Genomic DNA, 24,778 nt, shown 5'->3' on the forward strand with positions numbered 1-24,778 from the left:
TATATAGAGCCGTGCCTTCTCATTTGTTCCCGGTTAAGTCCTCTGTGATGTTGCCTGTGTTTCACCCTGTTACTCTTGCTGCTCAGTTGCTCATATTTTCTCCTGTTTCTGTGTACTTGTCTTTGTTTTGGTCCTTACTTCTGTTTGGAGTTATGTTTTCTTGTTTTCCAGCAGTGCCTTAAGTTACTCCGTTTGAGTTTTTGTTAAAATGATTTTGCTCCCTGTTTGTTCTGCCTTTCTCTATGTTCTGCATTTTGGCCCTCCTCAAACCGTTCCTCGTGACGGGTTATTTTAATTATTAAGATGTTAAAGCTAAGAGCACAACTAGATATGCAGCTCCACTAGAGGCTGTCTCCAAAATTGAATCTCCATAGACCTCCATGTTTAATGGAAACACAACAGAAATGAACACATTTAAAGCCTGGAACAAAAACCTTTTGGTCTGTTTTGCTAACTTCCCCATCCTTGACAACTCTATATGACATGATTTATTTTAACAGGAGTCACCAGTTTGTATTACATCAAGGCTTAAAGTTATGCATAATTAAGGCCGTGCTCGTCTTGAGGGACAGCGGGTGTCCTCACAGGTTGCTAGCTGTCTCGGTGTCCCCTCTGCTCCACTCACACTCCACCTCCTGCTCTAGTTTTGAATATGGCAGGAATTAGACCGTCAGACGGTGCCAAGCAGGCGGCTGCAGGAGCTTAGTTTAGTCAAATAAATAACCAAATAAAAAAGGCTTTGTCTTATATACACCGATCAGGCATAACATTTTTAATGAGAGAGAATCTGCTTGGGCAGAGAATGGACCTATGGGCCTAGTGAGGGTGTCCTGCCATCAAGGAGTGTCATTGCTATGGGGTGGGGGTGCCTGTCTAGTCTAGGTGGGCGCTACACGTCCAACATCCACATGAATGGATGTCGCGTCCAAAGGTTTCCCATCAGAATTGTCTCCTGTGAGTGGTTTTAATGTTGCGGCTGATCGGTGTGAATGCTATTGATGCAGCCACCATTTTATTTCGTTTTTTTTTTTTTAAATCATTTCACAAACTCAGTTCCTCACGCTACATCTACTCGGCGCGAGCCTCGTCCAGTGAAATCAATAACCACGGCCGGGGCTGCGCTGTTTGCAGTCACAACTTTTCGGAGACATGTAGTAAGCATGTCATTACCCACTCCCACACCGCACAGCTGACAAAACTGTTCCAACGGGAGACCTCAGAACAGACATCGTGTGGGAGCAGCGTCGGCCTGGGCAGGCAGGGGGTGGCAACACTTTTTTTTTTTTTTTTTTTTTTTTTTTTTTTAATTTTCACTGAGCGACAATCGAGAGACACCCCGCAGCATATGAGAAAGGCCGAGCTTGAACCCCATTTGAATGTCACCCTAACAAGCGCCGTGGCACCGGGGCAGGCTGCCGTCACTGTGAGGGACCTGCATAATTACGGTGCAGTGTGAAAGCCACCAGATAGAGAACTCAAATAGATTTCCAATATAAAAGAAAAAGCCAGAGGAAGAGATAAGCACGGGGCTGGTCAAACAAATACCAGGAAGAAAAGGAAGAATCAATAAGTTTATGTTTGTTATATTCTGTGAAGTGCATTTCCTGGTTAATAGCAGTGGACACGTGTCTGTTTAAAGCATGTAAACTGAGACGAGGTGATACTATCAAATTTACAGAAATGTCAGTGTGGCACTGTCCAGACCTGATGAAACTGTTCCTAATGTTCACATAAGAGGAAAATAGTTTCCAGTGCTTCTATTCTCCACCTTGAAGGGCTGTCAGAATAATCGCTTAATCAAGAAATGGCCAAAAATAAATGCGCATCGTTTCCGAAAGTCCTCATTTGCAGAACTGATGCAATGTTCCCCTCTTGTTTGGCTTCCCTGCTCCCCTCCATCCGCGGCTCTCTAAACAGAGCCCACGCTTTGTTTACGCTTCGCTCGGGAGGTTCCAGCTCAAGGAACGCAGGCACTGACTGACAACGCCGGCAAATTAAGACTTACAAACCCCTTCCCCAGTTACTCTGCGCCGTTTGAAACAAGGAGTAAATGTGTTCGCGATCGCTCACCGCAACCTCTCTCATCAATCAGCCCGGAGTATCAGACGAAAAGTCCAAATCCAAAGCAGCTCCTGCGCTCTATGTAGCCTGCAGATGTTCTCCTTCAACATTTTGGTTTGCGCATGGAAAACTGAGTTCATTTTTCAACCATTTTTCATTAAAGGAAAAAAAAAAAAGATTAATTATTGCGGCTTAAAATAATCTTGACAGAATAATCGTAGCTGCTCCTTTTGTTTTGTTGGAATCACTGTACCAGAACATGATGTGAGGAGAATCATCAGGAGAGAATATTGATACAATACGAATTCCATCAAAGACGAATCGCTGTCCAGCGGGGTCACGTCATCCTGACATATAAACTGGCAGCAGAAATCATTATGAAGCACACCTCCTTGTCTTTCATCGCGGCTCCCTCTCCGTCTCTCTCGACAGATTATAATGTACCCGGCAAACTTTCAATACCTTTGTAGCATCTGCTTTTTGCAGCGAGTCATGAATTCAATAGAGAAAGGTCCCTCTCTAACACAATAGATCACCTGATTGATGGCCATTCCTGAAAGAACTGCCAGAACAAAACAAGACCCTCTACTCCAATTCCCTCGGAGGCGATGAGTTTTGTCGGGTGTCAAAATGAACAAAAAAGCCAAGAGAAGCTGATTCATTCTGGCTGAAAATAGATGGCGGGAGAAAACGGCTGGAAAACACACGGTAGCGCAGCTCAGAAGAAGGAGGAAGGAAAAAAAAAAAAGGAACAGAAGACATCACCTGATGGATGAACAGGCACTTAATTATGAGGTACACAGAATCATATGAAGAGCCTCGACAATAACGTGGCTGAGAACATTCTGGGAGCTGTCGCCGTTCAAATGGGCACATCTGCTCTGGTACAAGTCTCTGTCATTCAGAGAAATAATAGCACGAGCTTATAGAATCTACTCGCACTCTGTTACAAACACAACCTGCAGCGTGTGTCTGTGGAGCTCATTTGTTTCAATTTGATGAGGCCGTGTCTGAGATGTTGTGCACCATTTCTGACTTAGGGTCCGTCTAGATTTCGAGATTTCGCAATGTTTTTGGCCTCAACAACCATCAAACTCCATCTGAAGATCCTGCATTTCACTACGTCTCTTTAATAGCTTGTGTTTATGCATAAAAATGTGTAATTTTTTTCATCCTGGGCTCAGACTACAGGAGTCCTACCCAATTCTCAAAACAGGTTGCATCACGAACTTGAAGAGAAGCTTCTTTTATGTAATCTGATGCTTGCACAAGTTACCAGAGATTTCAACCATCGGTTTCAACATCTGTCTACGGTGGTATGCTAGTTAGCGTTAGCCTGGAGGTGTGCGGTGTGTTGAGTGGAGCTCGACCGCACCGTCAGCTGTCTGTGCAACTCCCCCCTCGGTTATTGTGACTGACGTAATCGCCCAGATCATCCCCGGATTTCTCCGGCGATTGCTGGGAGGGGTGAACTCGGGGATAAATCCGTAAACTCCTGCAGTCTGAGCCGAGCATTAGCGACAGAGTTTTAATATCAATTACATCTGTCGGTTTCGTATCCGTATAAACCCTCCTTTCTCCATTTTCACTCACATTAACAGCTCGGACAGCGGAGGCCACTTCTCCAAAGTTATTATCAATAACAATAGAAGAACCGAAGTTTGCCTCTGAAATCGTATCTACATGTGTGGAATGTCTTTCTTTCTTTCTTTTCTGCTTCCATTTCATTTGATCCAGTTGTTTTCTGTTCATATCCCTTGGGGATCCTTTCTTTGTGAGCCCTGCAGGTATTTTCAACCTGCCCTGCAGCTTTGTGTCCTTTCATTGTCACTGTATATATATATTTTTTTGTCCTGTTGTATAAAACTAAATAAAGCAGCATGGTTTAATTAAAGCATGCCACCCAGACTTCAGTAAATAAAACTCACAGCTCCTGTCAGACATAAATGTTGAAGACGACTAAATTAGTCTCATTTTAAAGGGATCAGTCCTATGTTGCGACATAATCAAACACGAATCTCTAATTATGTTTGATTCTCTGCCAAATATTACCAAAGTCTGCTCTGAATCCACCACAGCGTTCATCTTGCCAGCGTCTGACAGCTCTTCAGTTTTGTTTGGGATAACTTGGGATTTTCTACGGTTTCCCGATTGACAACAAATCTCAGGAAAAGAGGGAAACCAACAACAAATTGATCCTGCAGGCTGGGTGGCCCGGAGCCTGATTTAGCGTAAATTCTTCTGTGTGATGGAGCTTCGTTGCTCTCCAAACACTTTCAGAAACAAACAATCCAATTGACGCTGCTGAACTGGTGGAAAATTGCGCCGTATGTGTGCTGTAGTTTATTTAAAATCAGCACCAGAGACAAATTACTTTCAGTGTCTCGGGAGGGATTTCAGTTTGGACTGAAAAGAAAAGTGTACAATGGCTGGGACGGATCAATACCACAATATCCTGGATGCACAGGAAGAACTTGTCGACTGTGATGGATTCATGGACCCGTGCTGGTATGAGCTCGGTGTTCACAAGAGGGAAGGAGAGAGTGAGGGCTGCGTCGTACGTTAACGTCACCCCGTCAGCTGATAGCCAGACACTGAGCACCACCTCCTCTGCACCGCGGCATGTACCAGAGCAGCATTCAATCAGATTTAGCAATTTAACCAACAATAAAAAAAAAAAAAAAAAAAAAAAGAGGGGGGGTGAAAAAGACCTCATGTACTGTATTATAGCATCACTCCCAAGAGCTAAAACTCCATTTAACAACAATACGTTTTACCGAGCTCCATTTCCAACAACAACCACCATGTTTACTGCTGCACTGCAGGGTATCCAGTTTCTTTTTTTATTTTTATTTCTTTTTTATGTATCACTGTGTGGGAATAGGGAGAACAGCTGATACAGCGTTGTATACTGTATGTGTCGGTTGGTTTTGTGCCTGTAGGGAACAATAAAGTTTATTGAACACAACAGTCCTTCCCTCACTGTGGCCAGTTTGAGCCCAGGATGACTTGTCACATTTTCACTCTTCATCTGTGTGAGTGGGATCTCTGGTTGAACAGATATGGTTGTCTCAACGATGGAAAAAAATAATCTTGAGAGAGTTTGATTTCTTGAGTTGAATAAAATATAAATATATAAATAAATTTATTTATTTGGGCTTTTAATGGGCCCTCATTAGTCTATGGGGTGCAGCTGCATGCTTGCAAGAATAATGAGATCACACCATCACACAACAGTCCACTCTGCTATGTGTTAGATACATACTACACGCTAATCAGCCACAGCATTAAAACCACTGACAGGAGAAGTAAATGATATTGATCATCTTGTGACAATTCAGTGTTCTGCTGAGAAACTTGTGGACCTGGTATTCATTCATATATGTTACTTAGACATGTAGCATCCACCTAGATCAGACCAGACACCCCCACACCATAGCAATGACACTCACTAGCACGCACAACAACTAAACAACTAAAAGGCCGCTCCCCTCAATTCATAGGACCCAAAGGCCCCCCACTAACAACATTGTCTTTCCAGGCTCCACAGGACACCCTCAGAAGACCCATGTCCATTCTCTGATGAGTCAGCTGTTGTGGAGGGACAAGGGGAGACCAACACAATCAGAATCAGAATCTCTTTATTGGCCAAATGTGCAAAGTACACGGGGATTTCACCTCGTGCATCAGCGCCATATAATAATTAATAAAAGTTAACGTAGCAAGAAAGAAGAAAAACAATATAGGAACAAAAAAAATGAGAAAACTGGAAATATACAGCGATGCAATGACTGGAATAATTACAGGCAAGAAATGGCTGTTGCCATGGATGGTGCATGCAGAAATGGGAGTGTGTGCTACTGTGTTATGTGTTCAGGAGAGAGATGGCATGGGGGGATATTCAGGTTGTTTTTGGTCCTGATGGGAGTGTTGTAAACGGGGAGTGAGCGTGGTGTGATGGGTCCCCCACTATCCTTCTAGCCCTATTATATATTATATACTACTATATTAGGAAGGTGGCCATAATGTTATGCCTGATATATTGATTGGTGGTTCATCCAGTCTCCCGCTGGCTGCCCTTTTCCAAACCTGTTACCGATGACTTTCTGCAGGTGCTTCTGTACAACAAACCATTTAGGACGTCAGAGGGTTTTAAAAAAACATCTCTTGACCAGATGAGCACTTCTTATCACAGTGCACCACCTTTAAGCCAAAAACTGGAAACACACGTGTGTGTGTATATATATATATATATAAATGCTAAACATTTGCCTTTTGTGGAGCTGTCAGGTGGATTCTATCTCTTCTGGCTAGAAAGCAGATAAACACGTTCCATAAAATGTTTGTAGTTTTTTTTAAGAGGATGCTGACTGCATATTTTATACAGGATTTCCTATTATACTCTTTAGTTGATATATTTCTGTTCTAATGAAAATCCAGCAGCATTCTTCTCACATTTGAAGGATTAATGAATATAAGTAGGCAGTCTGTGGGTGGTTACCCTGGTCATCATTAAGCTGACATGAAAAAAAAAGAAAGAAATCAAGGCCACATAGAGTGTGTTTCAATAGACTCCTCGTACACTGCAGCCAGCTGATAGATGTGTTTTGTTGAGGCTGTACTGAAGATCTTTTTTTTTCTTTTTTTTTTTTTTTTTTTTTTTTTTTTTTTTTCTTCGGTCGCACAAGCACATGTAGTGCTGCATTTTGGGCCCCAGGGCCACTCGCGAAGGAAACATCTTTCAACTCTGTCATTGAGATGGAAGAAAAATCAGTGTGCGCTAGGAAAAAAAGCCTTTAGTAAATGATGGAAGGTCGCAAATATTTTATATTTACAGTGAGGATTTGTGTCCAACACAAAGAATTCCTTCTTTTATTGTAAAAGTAGGGGGGAAAGACAGGACAAATAAATGGCATGTGACACATTTGGCACCGTCTGAATGTGTGTTAGACGGCAGAAGTTTAAAGTTTAAAGTGGAGCTTTGTTTTCGTGTGCATTTTCTTGTCAAGAGTCACATTACGCCACGTTTCTCATGAGGCAGTCAGCAGGCACCCACTTGCCGCTGCTGAATACCTCCTCTTCAAACAGGAAGCTTTTACCCTACGAGGCTATTCATTAGAAGAAGGGAAACCTGTTAAATCAACACTACTGTATCGCATTTCCCTTCAACGAGACACTTCACAGCAGGAAGTCCTTCTGTCGATACCTGTACATGTGGAGTGAACCATTCCCTGCTTTCTGTCCTGTTTTCAGAGATGGATGTAAGGGCCTCAGGATGGGTGTGCGAGGGAACACATAAAAGCTTTCTGAGCGCTGTTACGCTGAGAAATTACTGCTGCACGAGCTGATGAATGTCGTCCATGTCAAATCACAGATGCAAACAATAACACTTGCAGAAAACAAATCTCCCACAAAGTGATCACTGGAGACTTCAACGAGCCAACGCTATGCGAGCAAATTCAAACCTGACTGTGTTCAAAAAAAAAAAAAAAAAAAAACGTCCACGTCGAGGCAGAGTGCAGCCGCAGTAAAAAGGATTTGATGGCTGCGTGCGCGGAGGGTGGCTAATGCAAAGCAAACGCCGCGACACTGCGCGTTTGAAGTAATGGAGGAAGATCAACAAGTAGTAAAAGGAATCAGAGATGCCTTTTGAAGGCCGCGGCTTCTGCCAAAAAATCTCTGCAAAGCGACGCGACAAAGCTGTTGAGAAAAAAGGCCCGAGTGATTATCGGCTTGTACGCCTCCATCGTCCACAGGGAGAGAACGGCATAAATAAATAAACATGTCATCAGCCGCAGCGAGCATTAAAATTATGCTGCTACATTTCCAAACTTTGATTAGCAAATTAAAACTAAAAAAAAATAAAGTTGTAATCACATGACACGTCAACCAGAAAACATGAATTTACTTAAGCACAGAATGTCTGATTATTTGTGTTTTTCAAAGTCATGATGAGAGGATGTGGGCGAGATTAAATAGAAGTCGTTGAACAGACATTTTAGATCCCAACTATGCTACCTAGCTTCTCTAATGGTAACATACGGGGTTATATTTTTTGTCCCTGTTATCCAGTTTGTATCTACAAAGGTATTTTTTTAATCTCTCAGGTTGTGCCGTCTGCTCCAAACTTTAAGTTCACACCTGAAAGCCAACGCACACAGGTGCCAAATCTACACTACAGAGGCTAACGAGATACCGCATGGGGTCTGCAGGAGCCGCAACTGCCTTCTTGCCTTTTCTTTTTTGTTGTTGTTGCTTTTTTTGCTTTTTTTAAAGCAAGCATCTGAGGCTGGTGGAGATTTTTGATAGTGAAGTCAACATTAAAGAGACAGATGAAGTAGTAACACACATCTAGCAAGAGCAAACAAAATAACAAACAGGGAGCGAGTGCCCGGGCGAAATGGAAGTCACTTTAGATGCAACACCAAGTCTACTAGTAGGAAGCTCTTTATCTCCGAGATAAGCCGTTACCGCGGAGAATTAAAGCACAATATGATAATAATACGAAAGTGGTCCAAAAAAAATGTTTTCAGTGCAGGAAACATAACAACAGTGGGACTCCTAAAGTTTGGCCCTTCGTTCCACAGCTGGTTCAGACTAAAAGACAGAATAAAGATGGAAACACTCCTCAATAGTGTAGCCAGAGCCAGCAGAGCTCCCCCTGGTGACTGGCTGCAGTATAGGTCATATGCTCCACCTCCTCCATGTTAGTGGGTGGGACTTCAGCCAAACTAAAACTCTAAAATACACGTCAAGTTTTCTTTTTTTATAATGTTGATGCATGTTCAAGTGTCAAGTCTCATTTTAATTACTTATTTGACGCTATAGAAACAGGATGTGACATAATGGTGACCACCAGTTGCCATGCCAACCGCTCCACAAAGGCCCTGTGCGACTGTGAGAGTTGTAAAAACAATTTTTAAAGATAAGCACAGTGTATAATCCAACTTTTAACTGGTGGAGGTAGAGCAGAGCGTAGTATTAAACGAAAACTTAAGTTGGGCTGGGTCATTGTTTTTAAAGCGCCACGTGGCTCCACTCTCAGACAGGGCGTACTACAGCGCCCTGTCTAACCAGGACAATAGCATCAATTTGACCAACGCAAGGACAATGCAGGGACAGCCGTCCGTATTTAAAGTCCATGGTGTAGTCCAAGTGCTTTGAGCTGAGGTGACTCCTACAAATTGTTTCTGTTACATTCACTTGAGTCCCTTTAGGGTGTTTTTATTCCCCAGAAGTGGAAACTGACATTAGCACTAGGAGAAAAATAAGATCATTTACTTTATTATTATTATGTTCTTTTAAAGTCGAAATCCATCTTTCTCTGACCCACCCCCCCACTCACCCCCAAACAGCTGAAATAGATCCGCCCCTGAGGCCTGCTTTCTCAGATGGAGATTTAAATACCACTGACACGTTCGCAGAACAGAGCAATATCAGCTCTGTCGATGTGGGCTCAGTGGCTGACCTCAGGTCTGGGTATTGGAACCTGCTGCCGGAGAAAGCCGGTCCTCCCGAGGCTAATTGGCTGTGACTCGTCATGGCAACTGACTACGAAACTTCAGGGGAATTAGTGGCGACCGGCTGTGTCGTGAGCATCACTTAGTTTGTTTTGCATTTTTGCCTGCATCAGCTTTTCAGAGACGGACTTGCAAATAGCACTGTAATCTAATCAATGGCTGCCTCTGCATATGTATTTGTAGCAGATTAGGAGACTTTTTTTTTTTTTTTTTTGTTAGCAGCAGTAATTCTGAAGCTTTAAAGGACTGAGTTTAGGGGTCACAGCCCACAAGTCCACAGCTACACATTCCCTGAGACATGAAGCGGTGTAAGATGTAGAACTTTGGACTCAATTAAATATTCTCTGATGACCTCTGGAGCCCAAAGATAATTGAGTGTTTAAATCGGCCTCTGCTGCAGCTACCTGCTCACGTCCCTGCCGGCACACGGGCTCAGCCACTGCTTCATTTTCTCCACGTTTTCAGCAGTGGATTAAAAAAAAGAAAAAAAAAAAAGATCCATTCTTTAAAAAAAAAAAGAACTGGCAACTACATCTACGTTTTAATTGGCATATCCCTCACATTCCAGGAGCTTTAGGCTGTTGTGGGAACATTGTCATCCGGAATTAAGTATTTAAAATTTGAGAAATCACACAGTACATGTATGACGCATTACGAAAGAACCAAATGTGATTTGCTCAGTTTTTGTTTTTAATCTCATCACAACACTATCGCTCTAACGTCTCTGCTGCTGCTGCTGCTGCCCTAATAGTGTAAATTTCCCAACTGCGGGATCAATAAAGGATAAGGGATTATCTTAACACCCAATTTCATTTGGCAAATCACATGGCAACTCATTGCCGGGAGCACTTTTCCACGGATTGGGCTGATAACGCGGACGTGTTTAGACAAAAAAAAAGGTGCAGTGCAGTTTCCTAATTGTCATAATTTATCCACCATCCTCTCCTAATATTTGCTTTGAGTCTCGTCGCTTTAACGACTGGACGGAGGCTGGTGGCTCTGCTGATGGGGATTGTTTGTGACAGTGGGTCATTGGTTGTGCATGACGACAGGCATGCCTGCATGCGCTGATGGGCTGCCTCCTCTGGAACGGTTAGCCTAAATGTAGACTGGCACTGACACTAATGTACGCTGATAAAGCTGTGAGAGTCAATAGTCGGGGTGGAGAGTGTGGAGGGGGAGGGAGACACTGGATTCTTAATTTACCCCATTTGTCCCATTTGTCAGAAGCTGGATGTCTGCGGTGACATGATGAATCACTGCGAACGTGGACTGGGAGAGTTGTCCTGGAGTCAGCAGGCTCGCCGACTCTTATCAGGTGAAGGTTCATTTCATGGTGAGGTTAATGTCAGGAGTGGGGAGGCATTTTAATTTCTACCGACATAATGATGCTGAGTGAGGCTTGACTTATCCCGTGATGCGTTTTCTCTCCCAGCGAGAGCGGCGCATTCATGCAGGGAGATCACCAAGGACACTGTATAAGATCTGCATTTAGCCCGAGGACTGTATTCACAGACACATGTCGGCCACATTGTAGGAAGACCTAGTTACCTCCTCGGCTGCAGAAAGTATGCTAGTATTGATCATTTACCTTAAAAAAAAGAAAAAAAAAAAAGAAAATCTTAATATCATTCCTGGGCATCACTCAGGAAACGTATTCCACATAAATGAGTCACAGCAGACGGTAATTAGTAGGTGTACCACACCTTGATCATTATTAAACGGCAGAAGATTAAACGGAATAAAATACAGAAAGTACAAAATCACTCAACTCAACAATCTATGAAAGCAATTAAAGAAATCAGTACAGCCTCTCACAGAAAGTCAAAATTAAAAGTGGACATCATATATTAAATCATAATTAGCCATTAACCATAAGACAATAATACCCGGCGGACTAGCATGAATGATAGTGATGTTTGATACCAGCGATTTCCTTTCCGATCCGACACGGAGTCATATTCAGGCTGGTATCGCCAACAACAATCTGATACTTTGTGTATATACAAACCTAAAGAAGGAGAGTATTTCAAATCATAGCTTGATAAAGAATACAAGACCTTATTTTAAACTCAGATGTATATTGAAGTAGTGAAGCCGAGCTCATACAACAACAGAAAAACCAGAGACACAATCATACAAAATATGTGAAAATCTTGTTTCAAACACTAAAAAAGAAATAAGTAAAATTATAAGATCATTATAGTCAATTATTGTTTAACTATTAAAAACTACTATGAAATGAAAACTTGCACCTTCATTGTGACCTTGTGCTCTTCTCTTCTCTCCTCATCATAAATGCCTCATATTCTGTGTTGTGTTGCCACAACTCAATAGTTTAGTCACTTTCCACTGTGTTCCTACATTATCTCCAATGACTGAAGTATCAAAAGTATCAATATTTTGATTTGATAATCCATTTTAGAGCATAAAGACCTGGTATCGGAAGTATCGATATTTCAGTATCAATCTGCACATCACTGATGGATGAACTTCTCTTTTCTTTTCACTAGCGGCCGTATCGGTTCCTTTCCCTTGTTTGTGCCGGGGGATCACGGCATCAGCAAAAAAGGAACAACTCTCTTTGCATTAAAGCTGCAGTCACACGTTGTTTGGGACAAGTTGAAAACACGAGGGTGTGCAAGCAACGGTCTGTGTGGCATTCTTTTTGAGCGGACACTTGAAAAGACGCATTTAGAGCCGCATCGCCTCACACGTATATATCTCAACTGGGCCATTGAGATAAACGCACGCATGTTTTCACCAGCTAAACAGACGATGACAATCTGTACATGTGTTTAAAAAAAAATAAATAAATCTAATCTTTCAGCTCCTGCCCCCTCCGTGTGGAGGACGTCAGTCACAATCTGTTTTATCACCCCAGCTCCTCCAGCAACTCCTATTCAAAGGCGTTTTCGGTTTCAGCATATGGCAAGACGAGACTCACGCGTTGCAGAAAAATCAAAGAAAACATCCAAAACTGCTGATCAGCGCAACTTCAACAAACATATTTCAGAAGCCTTCTACGGAGCACATACATGCACGGCAGATGCACGTTTTCTCCATACAATGTAATAAGAAGAAAAAAGAGATGCGGTCACGCTCAGAAAAACTGTAATTCAGGAGTTATTGCACGTCTAAGGTCACTCTGGCAGGATGGGAGCAGAAAAAAAAAGCATTGGTCAACAAAGGGATGAAGGGTATTCACACCATCTCTGCCTCTTATAAAGCCCCTACACACACATACACACAACTTCATTGACGCTGCGTAAATGGTCACAGGGACAGACTATTCCCAGCAGGACTTTGTAGATGACGGTTGTCAGCACTTTTCTCACCAGAGGGTTTAGGCCTTTCGTTCTGCTCTGGGATGGCTGAGTTTAATTGGAGAACGCTAATGCGCAGCTGGAAAGCAGAGCAGCTCATGCCATGGCTGGCTCTGAAAGTGGGAGGGCGTGAAAAGCAGCGCTGGGCGTGAGTGTGTTTGTGTGTTTATATGTGTGTGTGTGCGTCTCCAGCAGCTACTGCAGGCATCCCTCAAGATGCCAGCAAATTTATTCATGGGATCCGAGCAGTTTGTTTATGAGCCGTCTCATTTACAAAATAATAGGCAATAATAATTTCAGCAGATTGATCCTGGGTTAATCCAAATAATTGGCAATTCATTATAATTTCACATTTTCTGGAAATAGAATTGACTCGTTCTGTCTATCAGCGGGGGCGTAGGCCGCACGCCCAATCGATCAGGTTATTTGTGAAGCACAATGGAGAACAATTTGGAAAACATGTCACCGCTTCATTGTACGACTGTAACGTAGTTTAGTGCTCAGGGAGAGGCCTCGAAAGAATGAAATGGGTATAAATAACAGCCTGTCAAAAGAAGTCAATACACAACATAAAGGATTCATCTGGGAACAAATCATTTTTGAGTTATTTCTCCCTCAGTTTGTTGATGATCAGTCGAGCCGTGCGCCTTTTTAGATTTACGACTGATTTCATTATCTGGTGACGTGCTCGGCTCTGACAGATTCACGGGACGGATGAGAAACGCATTGATGGGTGTTTACAAAGTAGTTTGGAAATACAAAGAAGGCGACATGCCCATGGCCGCAGTTTGATTTTTAGGCAGCGCGCACGTGCCTGACAGACTTGTGATTCAAAAACCTACAATATAGAGTCGTTTTCATTTCTGCTTTTGCAGATATTAGTGTTTGGTTTGCCTAGATGTGACGTTGTGCTGCGTTATTTTCAAGTCACCAGTTTGTTCCAGGTTAACGAAGGTTTTGATTCGCTTATTTAGTCTAATTTGTTTATTTTTAGTTAAAATATCTTCAACTAGGGGGTCCATGGAGGTACTGCAGGGGGTCCTAAAACTTTTTGGTTGATTGGATATTTTTTTTTATTTTCCCACACAAATTTAAATTTATTTAAATGCACATTAACATGAATCCAACATATTTTAGAAAAGGAATGAGGAATAGCTTAACATTGAATGCAAAATGATAATAATAATAATATATATTTACAAATAGCAGTAGGCCTGGTTTAATATACACATACAATGGGTAGAGGGTTCCTAATCTCTCCATCCGTTTGGGGTTCATTGGCCTGAAAAACATTTAAGACCCCTGCCCTAAGCAATTGGCCTGTAGGGGGTGGTGGGGAGTACGTGAGGAGGGAGCTGGCATTCAGATATTTAGACTGTATATCACACTGTCTGTCCAGAATGTTCAAAATGTTCAATACATAAAGTTGGAAAAAAAAAAAGGTTTTGATTCGCACAGTATTTGTTTTACCAGCCTTTGATTCAGTATTAGTTTAGTCTCTCGATCAGTTTAAAACTTCTTGCAGCCTTCATTTTAAGTTCCTTGAGGTAAAACACACCCAGGACCTGGGTCAAGTCCCAGCAGCAGGAGAAGTTGCTACAGTTTAGGACTAGGGATGATGTCATTGTTTCTGGATGAGTCCACTGCACCGTGTGGTCAGTTCAGGCTGTGAACTGAGGTGAATCATGGTCTCCTGTGGAAAGGGGAAAGGCTTCGCTCTGAGATGGCAGGACACAGCTAGATGAACGGAACAGGAGGTGGGACGTGGAGTTCACATTCCACAAGGAAAACAGACGAGTCACACACACACACGCCAGGAAACAGGAGGGAAATGCTAAAATGCATCACTTCCTGATGCAGTGTGCTATAGTCACAAAGTGTACTTTTTATTTTTTTCAAAACTAAATGCTTACACAAGCACTATTAAACCGCTATTTGGATAGCAAATACTAAATCACCCCGGCCAGGTGTCAGCGTTTTAGAGAAACACTTGGGATTCATTCATTTCCAACAGTGTTTGTCTTAGTGCGACCGTTCAGTCGACTGCAGCTCTGTGGAACAAAAACAGCTCATTGTTGAGAACGGTTTAAGGGAAATGGAAAAGAAGCTCGGTCTGAGACATGAATGTTCTGCTGGTTTGGTCATGGCAGGGATATGTCTCCAAATTATGTGCCCTGCGTTTTTTTGGACGCGGCTCCAAGAGAAACATGTGTCAACTTTAGTCACGCCACTCGATGCCTGGGAGAGAAAATGTGAAGGAGGCAAAGAGAGTCAAAATTCAGAAAAATGGAGTCGGAGATGACGCGGAGTCGACTCAGGACGTCTTTGATCAGAGGAACCAACGAAAATACCACAAGAAATCTCGGCCATCATTAACATGGAGCAATGGTTTTGCTTGAAGAGAGACCAAAACTCAGGACGTACTAACAATGAGGGAAATATTACCATCATATACATATAACTGATTAAATGGTGGATAATCTTAAAATTCAAGACTCACCACCGTACGCTCCTGAGAAGTAAAGCATCCCACCCCGATAAACAAACACACAACTATGTTCTAGCAAACCTGACAAAACATTTAGGGGACATATTGGGCTACGTATAGGCTAAAAAGAGCCAGAATTAGAAATACAAGAAAAGCTCAAAGAAACTGAGGCTGCTACTGAGAATATATGTAAACACTGATCAGGCATAACATTATGACCACCTCAATAATATTGTGCAGGTCTCAGCGTGACTCATCAGTCAATGGACATGGGCCTTCTGGGGCAGATGCATTTTTGTGTGTTCCTCCTGGGGATGGCCCGTTGCTATGGGGTGGGGGTGGCTGCTCTGATCTAAATGCGTGGTATGTGTCTGAGTAACATCCACACGAATGAATGTCAGGTCCTAAAGTTATATTGCAGAACATTAGATTGTCCAAAGATGGTCATAATGGTGGTGATTTCTCCCGTCAGTGGTCATAATGTTATGGCCGATCAGTGTATTTGAGATAACCCTTCACATGCTTCCGTCTGGCTGCAACGTTTAGACCACAGCAGCGTGAGGTGTAGGAAGACACTGCTGCTTAAATTGTTGCAGTAGCTCTACCATGCATGCCTGCCTGCCTCTCATTGCCTGGCTGGTGTTCATTACAAACAAATAACATGAGTGTAGTTGTGTAGCTGTTGGTAAGAAAAGCAGCTACACTCCTGCTGTGGTGCAGCGTGACCAGTTGATCCACCCCAGTGAGAAAAGAACAGGAACACAACACATTTTGGACCACAAACCAAAACAGAAAATGATAGATTTCTTGTTTTCCTACACCGTTATATATATATATGCTGTCAGTATTGCTTGGGGTATGGCTCTCTCTGTCAGCGAGTAAAATATCTCCACAGCTGTTGGATTGATTGTCTTGAATTCTGTTTCACGACGAGAGAAAAACGTGTTTTGTCCAACAGGCTAAAGCTTTGACAATAAACAGACGGGTAACTATTGTCTAGTCATAGAATATTATCTTAACTCCTTTTTAAAAGCATCCAGAGAAGACAACCTTTTGAGACCACAAAAAAAAAAAAGTAAATCTTTCTTGGTGCAGCTGATTTAAAGCCACACACAGTTACTCTGTTACTGTGGTTTAATATTTAAAGAAGCAGAAGTGTCCTTTTAAAGTAACACATTTCTTTTTTTTATTATGGACAAATCGCTCAGAGTGTACACACTGAAAACAGGTACAAAATAAATCTAAACATATTTGTATAAGCCATGAACAATTTGTTTCTCTTTTAAATAAAAAAAGAAAAGAAACAGATGCACAAACAAACTGTGGTGACAAAACAAAGAACGTTTTTTTTCTTCTTCACAGGCTGTGACACAGGTAAAGTTGCAGTGATGATCTTTATAATGAGAGACCACTTCATAAAGTGACTTACACAGCAGCACTGGATGTGGATGTTGACTAGAGACGCCATATATTTGAAGATATCAGGTATTTGTAGGTACCAGATCTGCTGGGTGAGTATCTGGCGCGTCCAGATGACGTCACTGTGTAGGGGAGATGTTAGCAGCTTTAGCGGTTAGCGGCGTTGTTTTGTCATTTATTCTTTGGATAAATTAATAAAAACTGTACTTTTATTGTATCTTTTCAGGATAAAACTTCCTAAATCTTGTTGCACCCACTATACAAATGAATGAATTTAACTCTAATTATTTTTTTATTACTTGAATGACGTGCTGTCTTGTCGTCGTATTTATTGTGATTTGTGGAAAATTATTTATAAATTAAAAAAAAAAAACTTTATTGAGCTTCCTCTACCAAACATATTGTGAAAAATAAATTAAACTCGTGTTGTGTAACCACGAAACGATCTCGCGGCCGAACGTAGCCGAACATATAGTTGACGTCATCGGGAAGCGATCTGGTACCTACAGTACACCGGCACAGGTAAAAGCCTCCGTCCTGTATCCAGCCCTGTGAATTGCTCCTGCACTATACGTTCATTAACTATTAAACCGCTGTGATTTAACGACTTGTGGTATCGGCTGTTTCGGGATTGATGCGCTTTCCTGATTCGTGGTTTATTGGCAGCTCGGTACTTCCCATTTTCTAACTTTTTTCTTTTGCAAGCTCACACATTTTAAAAGTTCACTCCAGAGATTAGTGATGCAGCTGTGGCCTGCAAAGTTAAAACAGACTCCTTAAAGAAACTTGAACGAAAGTAGTGAAGATTTATTCAGCTTCAAATACTCAATGGGATTATTAGTACCATAAAATATGAAGTTAAAAGAAAAAAACAAACCATATGAATCTACATAAACCATGGCAAGCACAGTCAGATCCTTTTTTCCATGTTTCGCTGTGGGCATTGTAGTCTTTAATACTCTGCTCGTGTAATTTGTATTCTCTGATTCACACTGTGTTGAATGGGGTGTCATCACATAGCGCGCGAGGTGCTTTAACAAACTCTCTTTTTTTTGAATTACGACCCACTAGGAACATATTTTAAGACAAAAAAACAGCCATATTTCATCCGTAAAGTAGTTTGATGGAGGATATGTCACAGGATTCTACTCGCGGCTCCGTTTGGAGGAGGAAAAAAAAAAAAAAAAAATAGGCGGCCATGCATGTTAAAAGCCTATGTGCCATCAAAGCCCCTTGGGCTACAAAGGGCTCTTTTAGCAAATGGATGGCAACAGCTGCAAACTCTGGGCTGTTCTTAATGTGCACTGTGCAGATTTCTGCACTTGAGTCCCACAGTCTGAGACAGATCTGTCTGGGTCTACACTGAGCCCCTCTCATCACATCACTGTAGCTTCATTAAGCACTGAACTCAATATCAACATCTGCCTGACAGTTTCTGCTCTCCAATTAAAGGGCAAAAATACTCCAGCAAAGAGCTACAGTGATAACTATCAAAGACTCTGCTTATATATCTTGTGTTAACATCACATACAATCATTATCAATATAGTTTTTTTTGTCAGGGGCGGAATCCAAACTAAATAAATAAATGTAAAGGTGGTAAAATGCTCCACGACTCTTGTCTCTGATCAGTTATGAAATATATCGTGACTCTGACTAATGCCTGGAGGCTTCTTTGTGCTCTTGAGATCCAACCAAAACAGAAATTTTAGTTTAAATATAATTCTAACAACTTTTGTCTTTGTTAAATGTGATTTATTTGCAGAATGAACCTTTATTGTGTTGCACTTAAGAGATAAAAAAAAAAAAAAAAAAAATCAAAATAAGCCCCTCCATGAGGCGATGAGGATACATTACGATCAAAAAAAAAAAAAAAAAAAAAAAAAAAACTGCAATTACCAAAAATCAATCGACAGTGACAAGAAATGTGTTGCAGACATGAACCCTATTCAATCAGATCACACACATCTATCCAATCAGGGCACTGGGACAGAACTCCGTTGACTATTGAACTCATTTAATGCTTAAAACAAATACAAGTTACTTCACTGGGTCATCACAATTGAACAAGAGATTTTTTTTTTTTTTTTCATATTTGTAACACCCTCAGAAATATACATTCACATGGCTGCATACAGAAAATTCCTCTCTTTTGAGTTTCTCTCAATAACATTAACTCCTTTTTTCGCTTTTGACAGTGAAGCCACTAACCGGCATATTTAAAAATGCACTAGAGGAGCAGTTTTAGGTAGGACTTTGGGAGGAAGCTTTACGTCAACCTCATCTAGCCATCATCGAGTCTCCGTGTTTGCAGTCAAAATAGGTATATTTTACAGATCAGGGTCCCTACGAGGTCGTCCCTAAATAAATCCCAACTATAATCTCAACCTTATGTACACTATTTACAGTGGAATGTTGAACATACTGAATACAAAAAGTAGATTAGGATGGAATGAAGTTACAGTCAGTATTACAAAATAGAAACTCATAACACCCCAAACGACATGAAAACAATGCTTACATCTACCAGGTTACGGAACGCGGACTCGAAACTAGAAAGAAGGTGTTTCTCTCCCTTTCCAACGTGTCTGAGAAGCAAAGTGTGGCAGTGGTTTGAATGACGGACGCAGGAAAATGTTTCGAATTTGTGCTTTTTTAAAAAATCATTTTAAATGTCACGAGGTAAAACATCCTTTCCCCCGGGGGTTGGTTCAATTCTTGTGCTTAGAAAAAGTGGGCCGCAGGGAAAAAAAAATGCTCAGGACCTAAACTGCCGGGCGTCGAGTGATAAACAAGAGTCGTCATCATTAAGCGCAGTTAAAGTTTAAAATGGCGATGGATGCGGCTTTTAAGAGATCAGTTGATTTAAAGATCACCGAGAAGCGTCGCTAGCGCCGACCGTAATTCAATGCGAGTTAAAAAGCAGCATCTGTCTGACATTTTAAAGGTTTGCAGTTTCTTTTCTTTCTTTCTTTTCTTTTCTTTTTTTCATTGTGTCATCCTGGGCATGAGTAGCTTAAATAATGGCGCAGTGACTGCTGAGACTAACTTGTGTCTCCTAACTTTGATAGGCACTAAAAGCAAGAACAAAGGATAGAAAGGAAAACTGTCTTTTATGCTGTGACGCAAACTATGTGAAATACAGCGAAGCTTTCCCCCCAGCAGGCGAAACGATTAACTATAAAACTGTAATTTGCACATTGAAGGTAGCGATCCTTCCACTGTCATTTCTCCCCCTCCTCTCTTAAACGTCCTGTGGCGAACCTCACGTGTAACTCGTCTTGTAGCGGATACACGGAACGAGAACAGAAATAAGGCAGCAGAAAGTGAGCTAAACTGAGATCAACAGACTTTTAATAAGAACATGATATTCTCCCACTTTGTGATGCTAATTTGTGTTGAAATTACAATATAGTTTGAGGCTCATGATTAACATGCTCATCTAAAAACATACAGTAGACAAGCATGGACTGTAAAACATTCACATCTCGAAGCCGGCAGAAAAATCTGCTCTCACAGAGATGTTATTTTTTTTATTTCTCTATATATATTTATATACTTTTTTAATTGTTCTTTTTTGTGTTTGTGTGTGTGTGTGTGTGTGTGTGTGTAGTATTGTTGCTGGGTACTGTATGCCCCGTATACCTCTGTCAATACTGACGACACTGACAAAGTGTCGTCTTTTGAGCTGCAAATGAGGACAAACACACGGGAATTAATAGAAAAAAAAATAGCAACATATGCACTTCCACCCCCACACATAAAACATGCATAAAATAAGGCTTAATACAGTATTTATATTGTTCAGAGCCAGTCAGATAAGTCGTTTACATCCACACGTTTTCTCCAATGCTTCTGTTTATAGCCGATTTTTGAGCTTTTTTTCATTTATTTATTCTTTTTTTTTTTTTTTTTTAAAGAGATTGAAGCGGATGCTGATTGTGTGATGGACCTCAGTGCTGAGGAGAGAGACAAGTCATTTGCTATACTAGCATCCACTGGCACTTGTTAACAGCGATTTTAAAAACATATATATATATATATATTCATATATATAATGTCTGCAGATGGGGTCATTGCGTCCCCGTTAGCAGATCCAGACGGCAACATTGAGGAAAGGACGACTATTCATTACTTTAAAATCACCCAAAAGCTATCGAAATTCATTTCAGAAAGAAAACAAACAAACAAACAAAAAAAAAAACATTATAAAAGCAGCAGGTGACATATTACACTCCAGCATTTGCCACCGTCCTCTTTTCGATTCCCTTTTGCGCGTTAAAATGTTCCACCGCTTGACATTTTCCTCCCCGCACGTGTCCTTTTTGTGTCCACGGATGACTCCTCGGTGCAAGGAGCCGACTCACAATTACAAGGAGAGACATGGTCGTCATTCAAGAGGGGAGGAGGAGGGGGGGGCGGGGGTGAAAAAACTCCTCAAACAATTTTCAGTGGCATCCGTTTGATGGAAGGGAACAAAACATAATTATGACAGCTCAAAATAAGATAATAAAATAAAAAAAAAACAAAAAAAAACAACTGACATTTCATTATAGTGGTGAGATGTGGAGCTCGCGTACGCAGGTCGACCTGTTCAAGTGACAATCATGACATTTCAGAGCGTTAAAGATCCCCCCCCCCCCCATCTCTTGCACCACTGAAGAGTAGAAATGATACAGTAGCAGCCCTTCTCTCCTCGCACTATTCCACTACTCTGATAAGGTCACTAATTTAATGCGAATGGAATTTAGCAAAACGCTGGATATTCATCTGCTGCCGCCGCGTCCGTGTGGCTCAGCGGACGAAAGCGAGGACGAAACAAACCCAGCGCAGGGGAGGGGGCTCCAGAAATGTTAAGCATGTCTTTGGAAAACAGCAGTAACATATCCGCTTTTAAATACAGAGAAACGTGTGATTCCATGGACGCTAACCCCACTGCTGTGAAACAGGTGTATGGCATCATTATTATTATTATTATTTTTTTTCTTCTTTCTCTGAAACATTTGACCACAAAACTACAAACACTCACAACTCCACCTGTAATCACGTCAGACATTTAACTCTCCCGGGTCAGTAAAAAAAAAATAAAAAAAAATCATACAAATTAGAAATCATACAAAAAGACATTATGTATCTATATATATATATAAAAAATAAAAATAAGAAAACGGCAATGCTAATGGAAAAAACAAAACAAATCGTACATCCAGTGTAGGACTTTCACAAATGTGCTCAGCAACACCTCTACCTGCTGTCTCTTTTTATACATTTAATACATTTACAACACGCAAACAAAGAAAAAGAAAACAAAAATAAAAACTGAAGAATACACCAGTATTAATCAACCGACCACCTCTCTGGCCTCGTGGGTCAGCGAGTCCATGTACATACCTTAGTTTGCATTCACTCCCCCTTCACCTGACGTGACTCGTATCAATGCTGCCACTGTCGACAAGCTGACGTCGCTAGCACTTTTTAAATAGATGCTTTTTCTAATTGAGATTAGTCGGATGGGGTCTGATGTGTGGGGAGTCGGGAGGAGGGGGGGACTGGGGTTGACCATACGAGGACTGACGGTGCAGTTTGACGAATGACATGGTGGGGGTGGGGGTGGGGTTCGTGATGGAGGTGAAGGGTGCGGTGGAATGCAGGTGGGGGACGAAGGGGGTTTGTTTGGTTTGGTTGTTGCATGCCACTACACATACCACTCTTTCTTAGAAATGACAGAGCCGTCGGTTTGAGAGATCATATCATCGGCTATTTCAGGTTCTGGGTCGTACTGGAAAGCCAGAGTCCGCTCGTCGTACTCTCGGCTCTCCCCCTCATCCACAGTGAAATAGGGCCTCTTCAGGTCCTCCGACTCGGCGTCGTGCTCGCTCGCCTCGAACCTCCCGGTGCTGCCGATCTGGGCGGGCTTCTTCTCGTCGTCGGAGTCGTCCGGGTACTGCAGGTTCTTGGGGATGGGGGGGTGGGCGGGCAGGCCGCCGGCCTTGCTGTACCCGTTCCCGAACACGTGCTTCTTGGTGCTGTAGTCTCCCTTGAAGGTGCGCTGGCGGCGGCGCAGGAATACGAAGAGCAGTATGGCCGCCACGCCCAACAGGACAACTCCCCCCACAGCGCCCCCGATGGCGGCACCTGCATTGTGCGGCTCCTGAGGGATCTCATGGCCCGTAGGTGTCGGGTTGTTAGGGAATTCTGGGTAGGAAAAGACAGATGGAAGGGAGTGTGTCAGTGCTCTGGTGGGAGAAGGTGCGTTTGTGCAGGTGCAGTTTTTTTTTTTTTTTTTTTAGGAAAGATGAAGTAAGGGAGGCAAGGACGGAAAAGCAAGAGGGAAAAGGAAGGACACATGCAAACCCCCTCCCCAGCTCCACAGAGGCCCTCACCAGCTCTGTGGCAATGCTCAGTCGCTAACGCATGCAGCTTCAGACACGGAAAGAATGAAACAAACAGCCGGTCCAAGACACAAAGACCATCAGAGAGTAAGTGAGGACATTAACGTTCGTCAGCATGCATCAACATCATTTCTTCTCTGTTTTGAAAGGCGGAGGAAAGAGAAACAGCTAAAAGGCAAACAGTGGAAGAACTGATTCATGAGGCTTTCCAGTTAATAAATCCAACTTTGAAAAAACGTTTCACACAAGTCAAAGTAAACACACTGAAGGATAGACGGCAGCACAGTCCGGCGTAACATGACATGTTCATCATCAGCGTAGCGGTAATGAAATGAAAGCGCACTGCCAGAGATGATTATCAGCAGCCAAGCATACGCAGGCAGCAGAGCACACAGCAGACATAAGAAAAATATATAAATAAATATAGAAAGAAAAAAAACAGCATATGCTCCCAAGAGAAAAGTATATATCATTCAGTAAAGACACTGGAGGAAATAATCAGATGAGTCATAGATCCAGCTCTAATCCACAAACCTGTTAGAGACAATAACTAAGATGGCTGGAGTTTGACTCGCACACGCTGAAAGGGACGTGTTTACTCTGCTGGTAACAACCGAGACGCTCAACGCATCAGGGCCGCCATCTTAGAGCGCGCAAAGCAAACTCACGGATGGGAAGAAAAAAACAAAGGCGACGCCTGAAACTCGGTCGTCGCTTCCACTAAGACTGAGCACGGAAAGAGGTGTCCTTTACATCTCCACGTTAAAAAAAACAACAACAACAACAACAAAAAAAAAAAACATAACGTGCAAAGCTCCTCCGAGACAGAAGACGCTTTCATCTGAGACGTGATCAAAGCCCGGAGGCGCGTACATAGTGTTTGGGTAAACCTGCAGAACGGAGGCACTCTTAACTTCAATGGGGAATCCTCAACAGGAAGGTTTGAGGAACAAGCGGGTTTGCGCGCCGTCGACTGAACAAACGGCGTGGGAGACAATTGAGGAGCGGGGAACAACGCGGAGTGCTTACTGTAAATGTGGGGCCGAGGCTCGAATGAACGAACGCAACCCGACAAAACTCTGAGTCACGGATTAGACTCGCTGCTTTTGAGACTTTCATGTGCGTTGTATTTATATCTTTCTTTGGCTACTGCTTTGATAGCAGCCTGTGGTGACACATCATAAAAAAAAAAAGACAAAGAAAAAACAGGCATAGATCAACACCGTTCATCTGGATCCTCATGCAACACCCAAAAAAATTCCCACACAAGCACAAGCATGATTTTTTTTTTTTTTTAATTCTCATTATTATTATTATTATTTTAACTATTGCCTTAAACCCTTCAAACGAAGCCAGCTCTTTCGCAGAGATGATGAAACTCTGAGAATAATTCAGGTATAAAATGTAGGTGCTGACGTCCCAAACATGCACAGACGCTCTCCTCCTCCTCCTCCTCCTCCTCCTCCTCCTCCTCCTCTGCTCCTCTTTCCACCAGCAAAAGCTCTCCAATTTGTAAAACGGCAACGGGCACAGTCTCAAATATCAGCTCAGGTTTTAATCTGACCACCTAATG

At 42.2% G+C, this 24,778-nt stretch overlaps 1 protein-coding gene across 5 annotated transcripts in view; it reads right to left on the bottom strand.

The window, feature by feature from the left end:
• nectin1b (nectin cell adhesion molecule 1b) overlaps positions 1 to 24,778 on the bottom strand; it is a 155,125-nt gene that overhangs the window by 60,877 nt on the left and 69,470 nt on the right. Inside the window, exon 6 of one of the 5 annotated variants that reach the window (XM_047593849.1) lies at positions 18,810 to 23,008. The exons of the other annotated variants lie outside the window; for them this stretch is intronic. Coding sequence (XP_047449805.1) covers positions 22,509 to 23,008 — 500 coding nt within the window. The 3' untranslated portion in view covers positions 18,810 to 22,508. Of the gene's footprint in view, positions 1 to 18,809; positions 23,009 to 24,778 lie in introns of those variants that run through there. 5 annotated transcript variants of the gene reach the window in all.

This window comes from Mugil cephalus, chromosome 9 (genome assembly GCF_022458985.1).
Source record: "Mugil cephalus isolate CIBA_MC_2020 chromosome 9, CIBA_Mcephalus_1.1, whole genome shotgun sequence".
NCBI lineage: Eukaryota > Metazoa > Chordata > Actinopteri > Mugiliformes > Mugilidae > Mugil > Mugil cephalus.